At 30.3% G+C, this 21,902-nt stretch overlaps 1 protein-coding gene across 1 annotated transcript; it reads right to left on the bottom strand.

Moving 5' to 3' along the window:
- Positions 1–12,106: 12,106 nt before the first annotated feature.
- On the bottom strand, positions 12,107–15,240 carry LOC145632849 (protein FAR1-RELATED SEQUENCE 5-like). Its single transcript, XM_081685180.1, has 5 exons — positions 15,166–15,240; positions 14,999–15,034; positions 14,508–14,908; positions 13,514–14,337; positions 12,107–13,047 (listed from the first exon to the last, which is right to left on the bottom strand). Exons 1-5 carry the CDS (start codon positions 15,238–15,240, stop codon positions 12,107–12,109), a joined length of 2,277 nt encoding a protein of 758 aa, XP_081541306.1.
- Between the last annotated feature and the right edge of the window lie 6,662 nt (positions 15,241–21,902).

The following is a 21,902-nucleotide window of genomic DNA, read 5'->3' as shown; positions in this document are numbered from 1 at the left end:
TAATGCCAATACAATTAAAATCCTATATAAATAATTGTAATACTCAAAAAGAAAATGTAACCGAATTAATAAAACAAAAAAGAAATCCTTCCTATATTTTTATATTTTTTTTACATTATATACATATATATTTATTAATATATTTATTTCAATTGCACAATTTAGCACTATATACTAACAAATTGCATCGGTTGCCACATTTTTCACGCTTAAATTTGTGGGGTTAAGATGATCAATTGGCTAATATTTGGCAATTTACCCATAATTTCATGATTTTCCTTGATCTTTTTTGTGCATTTTTTTTTTTTAATTTTGAGTTGTCTGGTGAGTTTCGCTTGCACTTCAGTCTTATACCTTATTTGTACTCTAGTTACCTCTTTCTCAAGGCTGCATAATCAGTTCTAGTCAAGCTCTTAGTTGTTAGGTTGAATGATTGATTTAAACTATTGGCAAGTGGATGATAATGCCAATATGGAACCTACAAGTGGTAGGACAAAGAGGTGAATTAGGAGTTGTATATTATATCATGTAATTAATGTATTGATCTAAAGGGAACCACCTTCTTCATTTTTCAGACCTCAAATCACCCTGTTAATCAACCTCACTAGCAAACTTCAGTCTCCGGCCATGAGCCATCCTAGTCTGATACGCCGATTTCGTAAGTATTCTCCTATTTCTTTCCCCTCTTTATTCTTTGCTTATTTCTTCAATGTCCATAATCAATTTGTATTTCTTTATCAATAAATTGTTACTCTTTGATTTCAATTGAATTTGATGTTGTTATTATTATTATTTTGACATGTTGTCGCATATAATTAGTGTAGTGAAATCTATTTATTTGTCAATTTGGTTTCTGTTTTGGTTTAATTTTTTAAGAATCCTGCCGGTAATTGCTTGCTAATTTTATAATTCATACCTTCATTAAGGAGTATGTTAAGATACCTGTAGGTTTTAGGGGAATTATAAGTTTCAATTTTACACCTCATCTATATATATACATTGAGACCTGGAATTGGTAAATTAACCAAGCTAAAATTTCAAGTGAATTAAAAACTTTGAAACCAATTGTTTTTCACGTAATTATAACTAATTGATCGTAAAAAGTAATTGAGTATTAGAATTAACTTGTCATAACAATCGCCAATACACCTGCCCAAGTATTAGTATCTTTTTTTTTTTTTAATTGTATTATACCAGTTCTTAAGCAATCTTTAAGCAGTAACTATAACTTATGATCCAATTAAGTCAATTCGTACTAGGACCTTACAGGGTTCAATTATACTTTTGTTGTGAATAAATTGTGAGGGTCGATTTTAATCAGGTTGAGGACTAAATCCTTAAGAACGTGTTAAGCAATATAATATCTATAATAGGAAAGTCAGTGGTTGCTTTTGATGATTGATTGTAATTTAATTTCATGATATGGATAGGGAGATGGTATATGCAATTCTTTCGTTTTGTTGTTTTCTTTTTGGGGAATTCTACAGTGGTCATCTTCAAATATGACCATAGATATGCTTGAATTTTATTAGTTAACATCTCTTTCATTAAATTGTTGGTCAAACTTGCCTTTTCTTATTTTTCTATTTTTATTTCTTTTCTATTTTCTGAAAAATAATTTTTCCTTTTTCGAAATTCTATTTTATATTTCAGAAATTATTTTTCAAAAATCAGCTTTAATTAAATACGAAAATTAAATTAAATTAAAAAATAATAAATTAAAAAATATGTTCTTCATTGTTCTTCGTGTTCTTCATTGTTCTTCGTGTTCTTCATTCTTATTCATTTCCTATGGATGAATATAACCTCTTCTTAATAATCTTTGAACCACAGGGTTACTTTCGCATCGATTATCATAAAAAATAGGGCATGATCCAAACATCATATTCGATATTACAAGTTATTAGAATTCTGAGTTTTTTCGGCAACGGTATTGGTGAAAAATACTTGAATAATTAGTTTTTATTGTATAAAATCCTTCCGTTGATGCGAAATATCCGATTTGATGCAATCAAATTCAATAGTTTTTACGTTTTTCAAGAATCTGGGTTCGACATGAAATTCAAAGAAGAAACCGATAACATTTTTTTTTCGAAACCTGTTTGATCCAAAAAATACGCTTATGTTAATCTAATTCTTTTTTGTGTATACGTAACTAACACAAATAGATATTGGACATTACCTGTATGAAACATCTCTAAAATAAATGGGTTAAGACCATACGTAACATTGGACATTACTAATGAATAGAATTGAATGTCATTTAAATGGTACATATTTTACGCTGAACCTAGCCAAATTATCTAAATGAATCTTACATAAATATTCGATTAACAGATTACGATCTCAATATGTTTTAACAAAAGAAATTTTAGTCAAATATTAGGAAATACCTATAATGTGCGGGGATCTCATCAATATCATTTCCTAAAATATTATCTTTTGAATTTTGAAAAAATTATCTTTCAAATTTTAAGAATCTTTTTAAACATTATCATTAGGTTTTTTTCGCTGAATCATTCTGGCACACTATTCAACCGAATTTGTTTCAGTACTTGCAAAATTAAAATTACCTTTGGAACTCAAATCATGGTTAAGAAAGCAGAAGTAAGTATTTTCTAAATTGATTTGAATTTTTTGAACAATTTTTCATTTATGAATGTGTTTAAAAGTTTTTATGTTTTGAATGTAGTAATTTAGAATATTAATTTCATCTATATAGGTTTTATGTTGTAATTTTTTGAACAAACTATACAATTTTGTTATAAATATGCAAGATATAGGGTTTATGTTGAAAACAATTTAATTCATATATAATGGTAAAACCCCATCTTTAAATCACTCATGATATATTCTTTTTCATTGTAGAAAAGTAGTGCAATGGAGAAAGATATTCACTCCAAATTGTCAAAATTTGAGTTAACATTGGATAAACTCGTAGCCGAAGTTGCTACTATATCACTGAGTATATCAAAGGTTCCAGAATCAATTGATTGTAAGAGTGACAAAGAAGGCGATACCGTCGGTAAAACTCCGTATCGAAATCGTTCTTATTCTCCTTTCTTAAGCCCTGATGGTGAAATGATGGTTAGCTCACGTGTCTCCACCACTAAACGAAAGCTAGATGTGAATGGCACCGGCGAAGTAGTTGAGGTCGAAGAAAAACACTTTGCAGGATTCGATGTTGATTCCTTCGACATTAGAAATATCCGCTTCACTGAGCCACAATTTCCCCTAGGTCTGGAAACACTCAAGGACCTTATTGAGGATGAAGAAATAATGAAGGACAAAAAAAAAACAGAGAAAGTGAAAAGCCCTGACATCAAAGTGAAAACTCCAAAGTCAAAAGCAATAACAACGACTGATAATGTTGAATCAGAATCAAACTCGGAGAAGAGGCCGCTTAGGAGGCCAAGGCAAAGACAATTGAGTCAAATTATAGATAGCACTGTGATTTTGGAAAAGGTAAAATAATTGGTTATCTTGCAATATAATGTTCGTTATTACATATATAAACTTCAAATATTACTGTGTACAAACTTTTGCTCCCCATTTACTGTCACAGGTACCGTCATCATCATCAAAGCCAAAAAAGGAGAAGAAAAGTAATGCAAAAGCAAAAGGTGCAAAGGTAATTTCCATCAATATTAATTCGAATATTTGCTAAAAACCTTATTTATTAATACTTTGCAAAAGGTATTCACATATAGTTTTTTATGTTATTACACAATCAGTTGTTACTAATATCATAGCCCTTTTTAAACCATGTACTATAGCAACTTGTTCATTCAAAAGCAGTAACACGGTCGGCCGAGAATGAAAACCAAACTATCTCTGAAATGGTAAGGAAATTACCAAAACCTTACTTATTTGATCAATGTTCTGGTGCGAGTTACAATGTTTAACAATAACATCTGTAGGCAAAATCATCAAAATCAAGGAGGCTTAAGAAATGCACATCAGAAGCAATCACTGAAAAGGTGATATGTTGTTAGTTTGATATTGTTATTTGGCAAAGACATAAAATCTAATGGGTGATTACCTATAAGCAATATATATATATAGTTATGTGTGTTCTGAAGTCCTTTGCTTCATCAGGGACAAAGAACTGCGATTGAAGTACATAGTGGTGATGATAATGGGGGTTTGTTTCAGTTACAGGAAGAGTGTTTACAACAACCATTATATCTTAATTATGTATCACAGCTATCACCTTTGGAGAAACAAATATGTATACAGGTTGAGAAAGCGAAAGAATCTGATACATTCTATTGTACAAAAGATGAAACATTGATCAGGTTGTCTGTGGGTGAATCTTGGTGTTTGTATCCAGATATGTGGTTAAGTAATCAGGTATACTACTGTTACAAATTCCTAATTAAGTTTGTTTTTGGGAACATGACATTAATTTATTTTCAATTGCAGCTCATAAATGTCTATCTGTATGATATGCTATTGGGGTTAAATGACAAAACTATGCTCATTTTGCCAGCATCATTTCAGGTAATGGCTAAACTTTATGTAGGATATTTCCAGTACATGGTGTTTATTTTTCATTGTTGATATGATTTCGGATTCTGTATGCTGCTTGTAGACTTTAGTACTGAAGTCGGATCCACGATGCGAACATTACATAACTCCATCCATTCTCAGTTACTGTTCCAAAATTTATGAAGCTTTTTTAAAGCTTGTGGATCTCAACAAGGTTGAACAGGTTGGAGATATTTGAGTTATTCAATCTAAGTTTTGTCCAACCTAAAATTTTAATGGCTTTGATGATCTGACTGTTCCAAATGTGTTTGATCATCAAATATTCATACCCGTTAGAGAATCTCTTGCGAATCATTGGTTCCTATTGGTATATCATGTCTCTATCACAAAGGTATACATTGTTGATTCGCTAAAGATGACTGTGGAACGAAACCATCTTGCTATGGATATGGTAACTATCTGACTTTGAATGTGGTAACTACCACTAACAGAAGATACCAGATACCTTTTCTGAAATTGAACGTCTTTCTGAATTTGTGATTAGATTAACTTTGCTGCCATTACAATGCGGAGAAATCCCTTGGGTCGATTTTTCAAACACTCAAAAAGTATTGTATTTGAAGTTATAGATAATCAGAAACAACCAAATGGGTATATCTAACATCTTTCCATTTACCTGAATGTTTTGATTATTCTAATCTTTAGCTAATTTAACTACTTTTTGTTATTCAGTCATGATTGTGGAATGTATGTCTTGAAATATATCGAGTGTGGTGATATTAGGGCCATGAAGGACATTACCTACACGGTATGGACGAAATTTTACTACTTGTTAAATATAACATTTACTATTATCGCAAATTTTATAACTCCCTTGATATGTTTTTTTTTTTTTTTTTTTTTTTTTGTGTACTTGACCAGACTACTGACATGCGTGTGGAACGATTAAAGTACTTGGCAAAGCTTCTTCTTAGCGAACACAATATTGAAAGTAACATCGAGAGGTTGATTGGTCATACTTCTGTCTGAATATGCAAGCTATAGCTGACACTGTTCAGTCTTAGATTAATTTATGCAATTCTGTACTCGTATTCATATTGTAACTTCTACTTTGACAAGTTATTCAATAATTTTATTGGAGCACTGATAATCTAATAAAATTATATTTTATGCATGTAACAGGTACTGTCCTGTTTAAATATTTGACAATACATTTTTATTTTATATAATGAATAATGACTTTTTTAACTGTTCGTGCATTGGAAATTTTTTTTCTTTAATTATAGGCATTACATTAAATAAAATATACGATTAAATTATCAATTAAAAAATACAAGTTTAAAGCATCAGGAATAAATTGTTAATAGGTTATGTCCTGTTTAAGTGACAGGCAATACATAAGATTATTTCTATTATAAAACTTGACTTAATAATTTAAAAACAATTTTAGATTCAACAGAATACCAATATAGTATTAAAGGTAGAGGAAAAAAATTCAATGTTCGCTTATTGAATACGTCCAACTTTATATTTATGAATAAAAATTCAAGTCCACAACAGAAGTATACATTGTAATTAGGTAATATCCTGTTTCCATTATGCGCAATTCATAATATAGTTTCTTCTTCTAAATTATAGTAACTTTCGTTAAATATAAAATTCAATGTTAGTTTGTTGGAATTGACCTACTTTTTATTTAAGGAATTGTGTTATTGAAAATACAGAATAAAATATCCTTTTCTATAAACAAAAATTACCTTTTATGCAAAAAGGTTATATAATTAATAGGTAATGTCCTGATCCAATTATAAGTAATACATAATACATTATCATTAGGTTATGAATATATTACTTTTTCTAATTTAAAAACAAATTTATATTTAATAAAAATATCTATACAGTGACAAACGTAAAGGAAAAAATTCAAAGTTTGTGTATTGGAATTATCCTACTTTAATTTTAGGCATTGCATTGTCAAAAATATACAATAGTATATCCTTTTTAAAAACAAAAATTACAAGTTCAAAGACCGATGTATAAATTGTAAATACATGATGTCCAGTTGCAATTATAAGCACTTTTGGATATTGCATTTTCTATTATGAACATAAGATGTTTTGCAAAACGAAGTTAGAGCATTTAACACCTTCAAACATACATAAATAACATATAGAATTACATAAAGTTATAAACCATACCTTGTCCATTTTATACTAAAGAAGACATTAAAAAAAAATTGAAAAAAATAAAAAGAAAATAAAGTTGTCAACACAATACACAACTGCCAAAAGATAATATGTAATATCCTTACTGCCAAATTGATAAATCCAAACTTCACCATCTTCACTGATCAGCTACCTCAGCATCACCTTCCACCACACTTTTTTCCTCTTCATTGTTGCTTGTCTTCTCAAGGCCAGTAGGCTCATTTGCAACTTCAGGTGGAACTTCTTCGTGCCCTTTCTCGGCTGCACTGCCAGCAGCCACCAGCTCTTCCTCTTTCTCGAGTGCTTTGTCAACCTCGAGGCTCTCAATCTCCTTTTCAAACACATCTTCTTGTGCTTTGTCAGTTAATGGCTCTGACTCGATGGCAACATCCTTTTTCGGATCTTCAATTGATGATATTACTCGGGAAATGATATATTCAATGCTTAGCAGTTTTGTTTCATCCCCTTCACCCCCCTTTTCCATCAGTACAACCGGAGGGAGACCCACTTCTACCTCCTTGTCATCATTCTTCCCAGTCTTTTTCTCCTTCACACTCTTTGATTTTTTTTTGTTTGTTCTTCCTCAACTATAACCTCTACAATGTCTTCAAACAGTGTTCTCTTTCTCACCTTCCCTCTTGTTTCGGGCACTTTTTCTTGAACTTCCTTCACATTTTGCTTCTTCCTTCCTTTCGACACTGTCTTCTTTTTTTCAGCCTCCTCTTGAACCTCGTCTTCATCACTTTCTTCATCAACAATGGCCTTCTTCCCCTTGCCTCTTTTTTTTGTTTTGTCTTCTTCCTCACTCTCTTCATCAACTGCCTCATCCACGGTCTGCTTCCCCTTGCCTTGTTTTTTGGATTTTTTTTCTTCCTCACTCTCATCATCATCTGCAAATCCTTCCGCACCGGTATCATGCTCATCTTCATAGTCACTTGCACTTTCAACCTCTTCAATTTTTTCTTTCCCCCTACCTTTCTTTCTCAACTTCGATTCATCAACAGTTTCTTCACTTCTTGTCGCGTTCAAATCTGCTAGATAATTCCCCAACAACCTCCACATTTCATTCGTGGCTGAACCCCATCTATGAATCTTATCCTGAATTAAGTGAAACCCCGTCTCGATCATCTCTTCAACCGGTGGTGGAGCCTTTCCAACAACTTGTGCTTTTTCCTTGTCAATCACCCCCATTAACTGCATTGCACACAAAAATTAATGTACAAACAAACAGATTATAAACAAACACATTATAAACAAACATATTAGCACTTACTTTACTTGTCTGGTAGCCATCCTTCAAACCGCTGATTAAATCATGCAACTTCTTCAAGTTCGAATCACTCCAGTCCCTAATCCGAGGTAAATCATACTTCCAACTACTATACAGTCCATCTCTAGGGGAAAACTCACAAAATATTGCCTTTAACACAAATAACAATCACACTTTGATTAGGGGTTTAGACAAGACATTATTTTCAAATGCAGTACATAGGTAATCCCCAAACATATTATGTAAATACATAATATCAGAGAGTACATGATAGAGTAGAATTTCAAAACAGGTAATCGACATATTCATCAAGTGTCATTACCTAATACTTGAATACAAGACATTACATCTATATTCCCTTTGGTAATCATCAACTACAACATAAGAGTGTACACAACAAACATTTTATACAGTGCAGTACATGATAGAGTAGAATTTCAAAACAGGTAATCGACAACTTAATCAACTGTCATTACCTAATACATTGAATACAGGACATCGAATCTATATACCCTTTGGTAATCATCAACTACTACATAAGTGTGTACACAACAAACATTTTATACAGTGCAGTACATGATAGAATAGAATTTCATAACAGGTAATCGACAACTTCATCAACTGTCATTACCTAATAAATTGAATACAGGACATTACATCTATATTCACTTTGGTAATCATCAACTACAACATAAGTGTGTACATAACAAACATTTTATACAGTGCAGTACATGATAGAGTAAAATTTCAAAACAGGTAATCAACAAATTCACCAAGTGTCATTACCTAATACGTTGAATACAAGACATTACATCTATATCCACTTTGGTAAACATGCATATGGGAGTTCCATGATAGACTAAGAATTACAAACAATGTGTTACTGGTAATCAAAACAATGTAGCATCTGTCATTACCTAAATCATAAAAAAGATTACCTTAAAACTATATTTAATTTGGTAACAACAGATATAACATCAGTGTGTACATATATAATTTTTCAAACAGGAATAGGTAATCCCTAAAGATATAATATGTCAATACAGTTATACAGAGAAAGTGTAATTTATAGGAAAATATATTTTTGGTAATCACTAGTCATATTATTTGTCAGCACCTAACATATAAAATACAGGGCATTTAAGCTAAATTGTATTGTAATCATTAACCTTATTAATTGGTATAAACTAAGTAGACATTAGATGAAAAACAGAACAAATTTAATTTTTTAGAGTTGTAAGAAGTAGCTTACCATCAAGAACAAGGAACAGCCTCCCAAATGTTCAGGTTTGTCTTTGGATTTGAAATCTGTTATAGCTATAACCAAATTATCTAACAGAAACTTTGCGAAATTCCAATGCCGTATACCATCAACATCGAAAACCAGATGAAGCCATACCTTCTTTGCCTTTTCCTCCACGCTTGGGCATATAAGGGCATTCATGACAAAAATAACAAACATACGCTCAAAATTTGGATCGTCATGTGCAACTTTCCTTAGTTCCGATGACATGCCTTGCACTTTCAGTCCTATAAACCTCAAAAGTTGTTCATCAACTTCATTCTCATTAGCTAACTCCACATTGTCAATATCAAAGCCATGATCCTTAAATCCCAAGAGGTACTCAACATGGGTGTTTGTGATCTGTATTTTATCCCCATAAACCCCTAATGTCTTTGTAGACGGATCAAAGTGGTCTACAACCCACCTGCACAGTCTTTCTTGTTGTCTTAGTGTTGTAGTGTAACAGAAACCCAAACCCCATAGTTTCTACTTTATCCTTTTTCTCTCTTGGAAAACCTCTAACCAATGACACAAATTCTTCAAGTTTACACAATGAGTTCCAAGGTCCCTACATACATATAATTTTAACACTTTTTAATTTTAAATTACTGAACATTATGGAAAAATAACAACATGAAACCAAAAGCATATAAATTTATACCGTCGCTGTTAAGGAACCTCGTGTAGGGAATGCCCTCAATTTTTTTCTGTAGGTGCAGATGCAGTAGTAGGTACTGACTTCTTTTTCCTTGTAGACATGTTTGCCTTTACCAATGTTACGAAGACAAAAATCATTGTCAATTATCATACAAATAAACTATTCCACTTTTTCTAAACAAACAGAGTGAAGAAAGACATTTCACTAGCATATCACACTTACAAAAATCACTTTTTCTAAACAAACCAATTGCATGTAAATTAAAATTTCTACAAACGCACATACAACCAATATTACTTTTGAAGTACACTTTATAGTTGTGAAGTAACATTATTTCAAATTTGAAGATACATTTTCCTCAAATAATTTGTAAACAAAAAAGGAAGACAACAAAAGGCATATCCAATCCCAACTGAATCACTAACCCGAAATTTTGATCATTATCTCATATAAAAAAAAAATTTAAAAAAAAAAAAAAAACATAAACAAAACAAATTTTAAAAAAAAAATAAATAAAATAGAACAAAATAAATCCCAAGTGAACCAAAAAACGAACAAATTGCAACACAATTAAGGATGACGGAAATTAAATTTTATCTACACATTAACAAAACAAGTGCATGGTAAATAATTCTAACTTATACAGATTATATAAAAAAAAAATTTATAAACAAAATAAACAAAAAAAAAAAGATACACATAACACAAATTTACTTAAACTTTATACAAAAATTAAAGTAAAATTTGTAAATGTGACTTACAATGTGACTTAGTTACTCTTGCCGTTGCCGTTGCCGTCACAATCGTTCTGCTTCACCGTGTTTAGCCCTCTAATTTGATGTATATGTCTAGAGGGAAATTTAGAGAGAGAAAGACATTAATGGAGAGAGATAAATATGGAGTGAATAGTAACCGACTTTTTTAGGAATATGAAAAAAAGGTCATTTCACAAAAAAGTTTAATCTTCGAAATTGACGGTTGTAAATTTTGTTTGATTTTTTTTATTATTTTTTTAATGTTTGGCAACTGCAAACACGAAAAATCCGGAACACTTTTTGGTATTTGGTTACTTCAAATTTTTATTTTTGTTTTCCTTTTTTTTCCTGTAAATATGAATATGAATAAAAGGTCATTTCACTTTGGTTACTTCTAATTTTTTTTTCCTGCTTCAAATTTGGTTACTTTTTTAGGAATATGAATAAAAGGTCATTTCACTTTTTTTTTACTTCAAATTTTTTTTCCTTTGTTGTTATTTTACTAATTTTTTGGAAACATTCACAACATATAAAGAATCTTCAATATTTTTATACTCCGTATCAAATATTAAGTAAGTATTCAATTTCATATAATACCATTTTCTTTGCCTACATATTTTCATATAATACTTAATTTAAACTGAACATGCACTTTTCTATAAATTGGGAAAAATAAAATTGGAAAATTAACTTTCATTGAAAAAAAAGGTAATCCAAAATACAGATATCAGTCATTACTAAACAATAGAAAAAAAGGTTGGCGTGATTGAGTAAATATTCCATGAAATACAGATCTTAAGGTAATAAGATATTTTTTCTTGAAACACTTAAGGTAATAAGATATAAATACTCCATATAATACTATTTTTTTAAAAAAATCTTTTCATATAGTACTTTTTTTAATAAACCTATAATTTTTAAACTTCAATACAGATATATGTATAAACTTTTAGTGAAAAAATAGGTAATCATAAATAGATGTATCCGTCATTGCCAAAAAATTTACAAAACACCGTTGAACGAGTACTGCTTTACGGAATAAATATGAAACAAAGATGATTCGGTAATAACATATAAATGTTAATGTTATTGCCAATTGGTATTCAATATGAATAAGCACTCCACAAATAAGATTCTTCTATATTTGTATTTCAAAAATTAAGTGAGAATTAAATGTAAGATAATAATCTTCCTCGAAAAAAAAATTTAAATGTCAATGCCAAAAGTGCTATATAAGGTATTCAAATAGTATAACTATAAACGTGGAAATAAATAATGCGATTCTTAAAGTACCAAATAAAATAAAACTCAAATAATGCAATCACATATAACTGTAAAGGTCAATACCCTTTGTCACTGTATAAAAATAAAAACCTCATCAACCTGTACATTAAAAACCTTTCAACAGTCTTATTTTAAAATAAAAACAAACTATGGCATCTAAAAATCTGTATTTGGGTCCCAATCAAATATGGTGGGAAACTTCACAAATGCACTGACTTCATAACTATCGGTCGCGTTTGCTGCATCACCAGTATTGTATGTCCTTGGCAGGAAGTTTTTCAATAGCTCTACGAAACCACCACTTTTGACAGGTGACGGGTTTGTTACAGATGTTCCTGCAACATTACGAACCACGTGAGTGATATCATGAACATCACGACCAATAACAGGAACCCCAGTGTCGATATTTTCATTCCCAGTAGTTTTGACTTCACTTGTTTTGGGTCTACCCCTGCTTTTTCCTTTCTTAACCTTTTGATCTTTTATGATGTCCTTATCCTTGGGATTTATTTTCTCATTTTCTATTTCCAGGGGCATTTTTGCTAACTTGTCTCTCACCCAAGTTGATCGATCATATGATGAAGAAACCATTCTACAAAGCTGTGCACTTAATCCAGTTAGGAATGCATACCGTCCATTTACTGATGCATGGTCGTTTCTCTTCTGAAAATCATGATCCTTGAATGTGTTCTTCACATGAACCTTGGCTCTGATTGTCCACCTACGAAGAATACAGCCAGATGGTAACTCAACCATTCCAGTGAACTTCATTACAGCAAACATATGTCGACATGGTAACCCAATGGAGTTGTACTTCATACAACAACAAACCATTTGTTGTAGTTTCTTGTTGTAACAGACAACGTAATTGCAATATTTGTTCACACAGTCGTTTAACCAAAAAGTGGTTGAAGCCCCATCACGATGTCCTTTTTCTTCCTTAGTCTTGGTCACAATGTGTCCTGATTCAAAATTTAGCTCCTTCAAAAACAATTCGTATACGTTCCTTGTGTAGGTTCGTGCTGCTTGTGTCTTTATCTCAGGTAACACCCCAGTAATTACAGGAAATGTATGTGTAGAGATGTAATCATCTTTATCTTCTTAAAATTGTATATGCTCAAGGACTTGGTCATACAACTCCACAAAACGGTACAACATTATTTTTGAAGTTATGATCGTTTTCAATGTACTATTCATGGACTCACATCTTTGAGTACTTCTCATACCTGGGAACAAACGTGTGTTAACCAATATTGTAATCAACAAAATCACATATATGTAGAAATAAAGATTTAGAAATACACTTGGGTTTACTAACGATTTCATACGCAAATATTAATCTGACAATCTTTATGTAATGAGAAATTATCGTACTGTAGATTACATTCAATACAACAATTAATATTTATTAACGTATTAGTAAATATACATATAACCAAAGTGTTATTTTGGTGAAATATGTAATGATCAAACACTATTTAAACATAATAAGAGATATTAAATTATAATATGTAATGATCGTAAAACATATGTGTTATTACATAAAGTTCTTAATATACTTACCTGCATAAAATTGTCCCACCATAAAAGCCTCCGCCCATTTTTCCTTGTCTTTGTACAGATCTTGTGCCCACTTTTTATCTCTCACTGCTTCGTATGCTTTCATTAAGTCTTCCCAAGCCTCTTCAAACTCAGCTGGTGTACGAGCACCGTCTACACATTTCATAAAACCACTGCAAAACCGTTTGTTTGTGTGGCCCTTGATGTTGCGCATAAGATGCCACAGACATAATCTATGATGTGCACGTGGGAAAACCTCCGTAATAGCTGCAGCCATGGCCTTGTCCCCATCTGTGATAATAGTATATGGAGCAACATTGCCACCGGCCTCTTTCAATTGTTCTAGCACCCATATGTATGTGTCTGTTGTTTCGTTTGCAATCAACGCAACACCTAAGGGTACGGTCTTCCTATGATGATTTACTCCAACGACAACAACGAATGGTTTCTGGTATGCATTGACTTTGTAAGTAGTGTCAAACGCTATTACCTTCCCGAAAGCCTTGTAATCTGCTTGGCATATTCCATCACACCAAAACATTTTGTCTATCCCATCATGGTCATCTCGTGTGTATCTAAGAAAAAAAGATGGGTCTGAGGCTGTTTTCCCAAGTAAATAAGCCAACACAGTTTCTGTATCTCCGTCCTTTATTTCTTCTCTTTTGAACTTCTCACAGGTGTTGTACAAGTCTTTCTTTAGGAATCCAACTTCATGTACTCCCCCAGCACTTTGTGCCAAATTCCTCATTATGATGGACGGTTTCACTCCAGAGTTCATTAAAGCTTTAATACGAAACTTATCACCTTCGGTGACTTCTCTATGGCTCCTGTCATAAATTTAAATACACAATAAATCATAAATAATTTAAAATATGATACATGTAATAACAATTTTTTTAGGGTTTATCATATTTTCAAAACTGACCTTTCGAAATACATCTAATTCATAGGAATCAGGTCATGCCCATTGTGCTCAGGTACAAAATCTTTCACGTACCATGAATCGGATCTGTGATCCCATTTGAAACTGATTGATGCATTGCAACCGCAGCGTGTTACTGCCTTTTCCTTACGCTTCTTATCAGGTCTATTCAAATGCTTTGCTTCTCGAAACCCTTCCCTATTACACCAAAGCTTTTGGGAAGTTGGATGCCCGTCAATTTTGCTTATTGTTGTATGTTTGCGACGGATTCCAAACCCTTTGACCTTAGCGTACATCCTGTAGAATTGAATGCACGTGCGGTGGCTTCTAAAGGACAGTTGTTTCATTTCTGCTAAAGTAAAGTCTTCTAGCTTCCTTCCAAGTTTTTCCCAGACGTCAAGGTCTAGAAAACTTTCAGGAATCTCATCAGTGTCGGTGTCCGTGTCAACATCACTTTCATCTCCGTTGTCAATGTCCTGTATGAAATGAATTATTTGGAAACGTTAGTTTACATGTAACGTTTCATTAAATTACGTGTGATACCAATAAATTAACCAAGTAAGTACCTCTCCATGATCCACAGTTTCCTCTTGATTTTTAAGCTTGTCATATGAGCCATGTCAAAAAAACATTTAATAAGAATAAATCATTAAATTTTATAAATTAAAAAAAAAATTATGAATTGAATTTGTTAATCACCAAAACATTGAAAAAATGTTGTAATGTCACAAACCTCAGATTCAAAGCAATCAGCTTGGTCTTGATTATTAATCTCTATATCAACAACTTCTTCCCCTCCCGTCTCCATTTTTTCCGATTACGCAAACCCTTTAGATGAATTGTTTATTATTTTCAGATGAATTGTTTAGTTTGTTAAGTCATGGGAGTAAAGCTATGAAATTACATAATTACCTTATTATTCGGAGCATTATTCCTAATATATCGCATGTTATGGAAACTTCCTAGTTGTGTTACCTTAATATTAGGAAATCTTTTATTATAGAATCTCAACTGTATTACTCTGAACATATGATATTGATTAGACCATTAGTAATTCACTAAAATAAAGGAAAAAATATTAGTCTTATTGTAAGTGTTATGCATATAATTGACATAGTATTAATTGTCTGGTCATTTCACAAAAATTTACGATACATGGGACACATTATTTTAGGTAATAACACAAACACTTTTGTTATCAACTATGTTGTATTTAAAATTAATATTTTGTCCTTTATATCAGTCAAATATTAGTGTTATGCGTATAATTGACCGAAATAAAGGACAAAATATTAGTCATATTGTAAGTGTATTGCGTATACTTGACATAGTCGTAATTGTGTGGTCATGAAACAAAAAATTAAGATACATGTGACACATTATTTTAGGTAATAACACATATAAACCTTTGTTATCAACTATGTTGTATTTGGAATTAAATAAACAGATAAACTATGTTACACGTTATTTTTGGTAATTACATAAACTAAAGAAGGTCAAAACCAAATATAATATATATGTATATATATATATATATATATATATATATATATATATATATATATATATATATATATATATATATATAATTTAAAAATAGAATACAAGATATGGAATTACACAGATACATTACTTGTTTTGATTATGACTCCTAGTATATCGCATATTATAGTGATAACCTTCTTAATTTGTTTTTATTTATTTTCGTTAAGAAGATAAACTTCTTAGATTAAAGTCACGCAAAAGATTTAAAATTTAAAAATTCCAAGAAAAGGTTGGAAAAGCCATAACTCCTAAATAAGGATTGATCACACTTACCTTAAATTTAGGATAACTCCTTAATTATCGCAGAATAAGAACCAAACACATTCCAATATGTATCAAAAACTTCCTCAAACAGTCAATGCTAAGAAGTGCATTCTTGTTAAATCCTTAATTATAGCAGAATAAGAAATGCTTGCTTGATATATATATGTATATGTACGAATTTATAGTATTAAAATATTCTTATTCCATGTTATTTTGAGTATTTGATATGGAAGTACACATTTACCTATTTTATTCCGAGCATAACTCCTAATATATAGCATGTTATGGAACTTTCATAGTTTTGTTAACTTAAAAATAGAAAATATCATTATAGAATCTCAAACTTGATAAGTCATGGCTCCTTATTTTGATAAGTAATGACTCCTTAATTTTCGGATAACAAGAAATTACTAAATTGAAAAAATAATATATATTTCGATAAGTAATGTCATGCTCCTGTGTTATGCATATAACTAACATAGTAGTAATTGTCTGGTCATGAACAAAAAAGAAAAAACTAATAATAAATTAGAGGATCTATGTGACACAGTAATTTAAGCTATTACACATATAATCTTTGGTTATGACCAAATTTATTGAAAATAATAAAATTACATGAACATTGAAATTCTAATGAAATAAAAATCACATATAATTTAAAAAGGTAACTAATTTATAAAAGAACATCTAATCTTCCAACGTAAGATAAACAAAGTCAATAAATTTTGTTATCTTGGGGACCTTTTCAGAATGCTTGGTGAACTTTAAAGGTGTCCATGTTTCTTCATTTGACACCAAATCCTCAAGCGTTTCAGCAACTTCAAGAACACGCTTTCCGTTCTCATTCAATGGCATGTATTCGAACATAAAATGTTCTCTATAGTAGGAATTGCGTTCGAGATGAAAAATGTTTTTAAGAAATTCTTGTTGACCGATAATCAAATGCTCAGTTTGTCTTATATCACAAGTAACTATTAGTCTTTTCATAAAGATTCTAAATTGAATGAAATCTCTGGCGTGGCTGACAGCATCACCTAGTATTCCTGGAGGAGGCCCACCAACCGGATTGTCATCGTATGGCAACCCGTTGTCCATACGATAGACTGTAACTTCATCGGCAAAAACCTTTTCAACAGTAGGTATTTGCCCACAGGCATGCAATGTGTCCTTAACCTTTTTTTCCCCAATATGATACAGTAAGTGGGAAATCAATAAACTAAAATAAATGATGTCAAACAAATGCTCAAATACTGCATAAGGATTAGGAGCCATTTCTGAATAAGATGAAAATTTAAGGGGTTTAAAAAGAAAAATTTAAAGCGTGGGAAGAATAATTGAAAAGAGAATTCGATTTCCAGGTGATGATGCTTTAATTGGGTTATTTAGGTATGATTATATAGCATTTAAATGGCGCCAAAAAGCACGATTGTTCCCACCAAAATGTGGCGCCATAATGTTAACAATAACTTCCCTCCAAACATGAACTAGTCATATATTAGATTGATATGAAATTGAATAGAATTTCCTTGATTTACTAATAACCGATTTTCATAACTAATATTACAAATACAGAATAAATTCACATTACAATTTTGTAAACAGTATTTTTCCGTAATTTATTTTGTATCATTTTGTTACTAATCAATCTGTTTATATAGTCAAAAATCTACTTTTTTCTTTTGATAACCTGAAATACATTTATTAAGTCAAAACAATATTGTATGCTATACCTTATGTAATGACACACATACGCTTATGTTATAACCTATTATCTTCGCCTATTTGTGTCGTGGATTAGCTGGTATATTTTATTAATTATTAATATATAGCAATTCATATTTGTTTTAGTCTTTCAAATTTATATTAAAGGAAAAAAAATAATGTGTATTAAAGGTTTAAATGTGATCATTTTTTTTTAAATTTTGTATTAACAATTTACTTTACTGACCATGCCAATTATGTATTTTTTTCTATTCGATGCATTCCGTTTTAAGTCAAACAAATATAATATTGAATCACGAAATATATGGAATAAAATCGGTAAATTTTCCCTCTCAACCATTTTCATTTTGGCGCCATTTTTATGTTTTATATACATTGTTAAATCTCCAATTTAAAGCATCACAATTATTCCCTCTCAACCATTTTCTCTTTTAGTGAATACCTAAAAAATTTCTCTTTATCATTTAATTTTTTTTCAGAAATGCCTCCGAGTCCGGAAGCAATCTTCGAGCATGAGTTTGACATATTTGAATTTAGGTTATTTATCACTCATTTACTATATTGTATTGGGGAAAAAAAGATAAGTGACATATTGCTTGAATGTGGGCAATTACCAACCGTTGAAATGCTTGTTGCCGATGAAGTTACGGTGTATCGTATGGATAACGGAATGCCCTACGATGACAACCCCAATGATGAGCCTCTTCCCGGAATATTTGGTGATGATATTAGTCATGCAAAAGATTTAATCGAATTCCGGATATTTATGAAACGACTAATCATCGTTTGTGGTGTTACTCAAGCCAAGTCTTTAATTGATGATATATCTGTTTCAAAATTTCTTAAAAATATCTTCCGACTCGAGCTAAACTCTTACTACAAAGAGCAGTACATGTTGAACAAGTTGTCATTGAATGAGAATGGGAAACGTGTTCTTGAGGTGGCTGAAACGCTATATGATATTGTGTTAAATGAAGATACATGATCGGTAGATTCCTTCATCAAACGTCCAGAAAAAGTCCCCAAGATAACAAAATATATTGATTTTGTAGATCTTACATTGGAGGATTAGCTATTTTTAATCACATTAATCATCGTTTATTTTGTTATGTTTTTATTTGATAATGAGCCTATTTAGTTTCGGTAAAACCTATTAGGGTTTTTTTATGGTTTATGTTCTTAATATATTCAATAAAACGATATTTATTTACACTTTATCTCAATTGGTGCTGATATATTAAGATATAAGGGATTACCTAATTACTTTAGGTCATCTATATCTTCTTTTTTTCTTAATATTATTTTGAACATTTTTTATGTTGTGATCTAATAATGATTCTAATTTAATAACAAAAAATAACAACGGAATAAAAAAGTTTACGTCAACATTGTTTTCAATGAAATAGTTACAATTACAGTAGTTATCCCTTAAAGTGTGCCATGTATCACTAAATTAGGCGATAAATAAGGAGTACATTATCATCTATTTTTTTTAAAGATTTTATCTTTCGATTTAGTTAATGTAAATAATCTAGCAGTTATATAAATTAAGTTGATTTTATTGCTCATTATATATTAAAGATTTTCTTCCCAAATTCATATGTAAAATGTTATAGCTTAACCTTTGATAAAATATTAAAAGATCATATCTAAGCACATAATTATAGTAAACGTGAATAGTAAAGGTAAATCAAATTCAAAAAACAGCAATATATATAATGATTTTATTTTCTGGATATATTTCGAATATCATATTGATTTTTAAAGGTAATAAGATATAATCATAAAATCGATAAATCAAATAATGGTACTTTTAAAAGATTTTATAAAAATCTTTATAGTATATTTATGTACATGTGTGTTAATTTTTTTTTTTTTTTTTTTGGTATACACTATTGGCCGTAAATATAGGCGCTCATTATGGTTAATGAATACAATGACCATTTATAGTTATAGTACGCATATGTTAATTATTTTTTTTATTTTTTTATTTTTTTAAGGGCATATTAATTACATTAATAAAATTAAAGTAGAGCAGAATCAAATTCGAAATTCAACAGTGTAGATAATGATGTTAGTTTTGTTTATATTTCGTATAATAGTTTCTCTGAAAAGGTAATAATAATTAATCGTGAAATCTTTAGTAAATAATATATCAAAAAAGGTAATAATTATACACACACATTATATTTGAAAACAAGATTTGGCATTAACGATTTCAGTAATATCAATAAAATGCATAACTCATTTCATATTGATAAGATAGTACAACTTCATATAAGAAAATTAGGTTTAGTAATGTCAATTCAGTACATTACACATTGCAAATACATAAGATATTACAACTTCATATAAGCCACTTACTTTTTAGACATTATCTTAATAAAAGACGGTCACAATAAGGCTAAAACATCTACTTGTAACGTAAATGTTGTAAGTTCATGATTTTGACGTAATCAGGCTTTGGCCTATTGATCTTGTGTTCTTCAGGGTTGTCTTTAAACCAAGTCCATCTACGACGCACTCCAGAATCATTGACATAGAATGGTATTGCCCTACCCCATTCTCTACAGACAAGCATTAATTGAGCAAGCCTTTTTTCAGTCATTTTTGACCAAATTAACTCCATCACACTCTTTAATCCGCCTACACAAGGCCTTTTTGTATCAATGGGTTGCACTTCATGAAATGTGCACAATTGAAAGTACAATGCTTTTGGCAATTGAGGAAAGGACCACTTAGGGTCCCTCATTTTATCTTCCGCTATATTTTGTAGACAGTTGCAAACTGTAGTGTCTGTTGGTCCGTTCTGTTCATCCATTATCCTCTTTCTTCTAGATAGCCAGTCCTCATGGCATGAAACATCATTACCCTTTTGTTTTTTCAAGGGTAATGTGTTGCATCCTTCTTCGTTTGATGGCCTTTTGCGATTGTTAAGAACATCCTGTTAAGTAAATTAGGTTAAAATCAACAAAAATAAAAACAAAAATAATCCTTATTAGTAATTACAAGAGTCTTTGTGTGTTAATACAGATTTTGAAAACAATAATTCATGCATCTTCACGCAATTCATTTAATGACAATAACCACAGTAAATGAGAAAAAAAAAACAAAAAGAAAACCTAAAATATCAATAAAACATAATACAGATTTTGAGTCAATTTAAGACAAAATCATTAAATTTATATACATATGCTCTACTAAATGAATCATATATTTTTAAATTAGCATTAAATTCAAACTTTACTTGATAAAAGATTATGTCACAAATTTGTATAACAATATATTTATTTTTAGTAACTTATTTAATAATAATGTAAGTATAAAAAAAACACCAATAATACTGAAATTAACTACAACATACAATTTCCTGAGCATCCTCCATGATGTCTTGATTAAACTCTTTATACTCAAATTTCTAAATATGATGAATTGTACTAGAATTATGTGAAAAAAAATTAAGAAGGTTGCTGCACAGTTTAATCTCTTTATATATATGTTTATTGTAACCGTTTTATTTTCTAAAAATAATTTTTTAAAATATTTTCTGAAGTGGTGGTATTGTAGTGTAACTGTTTACAGTTTTTATTGTAACCGTTTTTTTTTTAAAAAAGAAAATAACTGCCCTAAAAAAATATATAAAATAAAATACAATAAAAAACTGTAGGTAGTTTTTTGAAAAAACGTAATCTTTTTAACTATTTTATTTATAATTATTAACGTTTTATAATTTTTTATTTTAAAAAAAAAAATAAAACCGTGTTTCATAGCAACTATTCAATAAATTGTACATAGTAGTGAATAATGGTTATTATTCTACATATAATAAATAAAAATTAAATAGTTCATTGACGAAAATGGTAATTTTATATATTAGAGTTATTGACAGTGTTTTTTTGCTATATTAAACATTGAAAGTGTAGAATAATATTTCAGATA

The sequence above is a fragment of the Chenopodium album genome, chromosome 5, assembly GCF_948465745.1.
Source record: "Chenopodium album chromosome 5, dcCheAlbu1.1, whole genome shotgun sequence".
NCBI classification, from domain to species: domain Eukaryota; kingdom Viridiplantae; phylum Streptophyta; class Magnoliopsida; order Caryophyllales; family Amaranthaceae; genus Chenopodium; species Chenopodium album.
The sequence above is the reverse complement of the archived record's forward strand: the minus strand, read 5'-3'. Positions and strand labels throughout refer to the sequence as shown.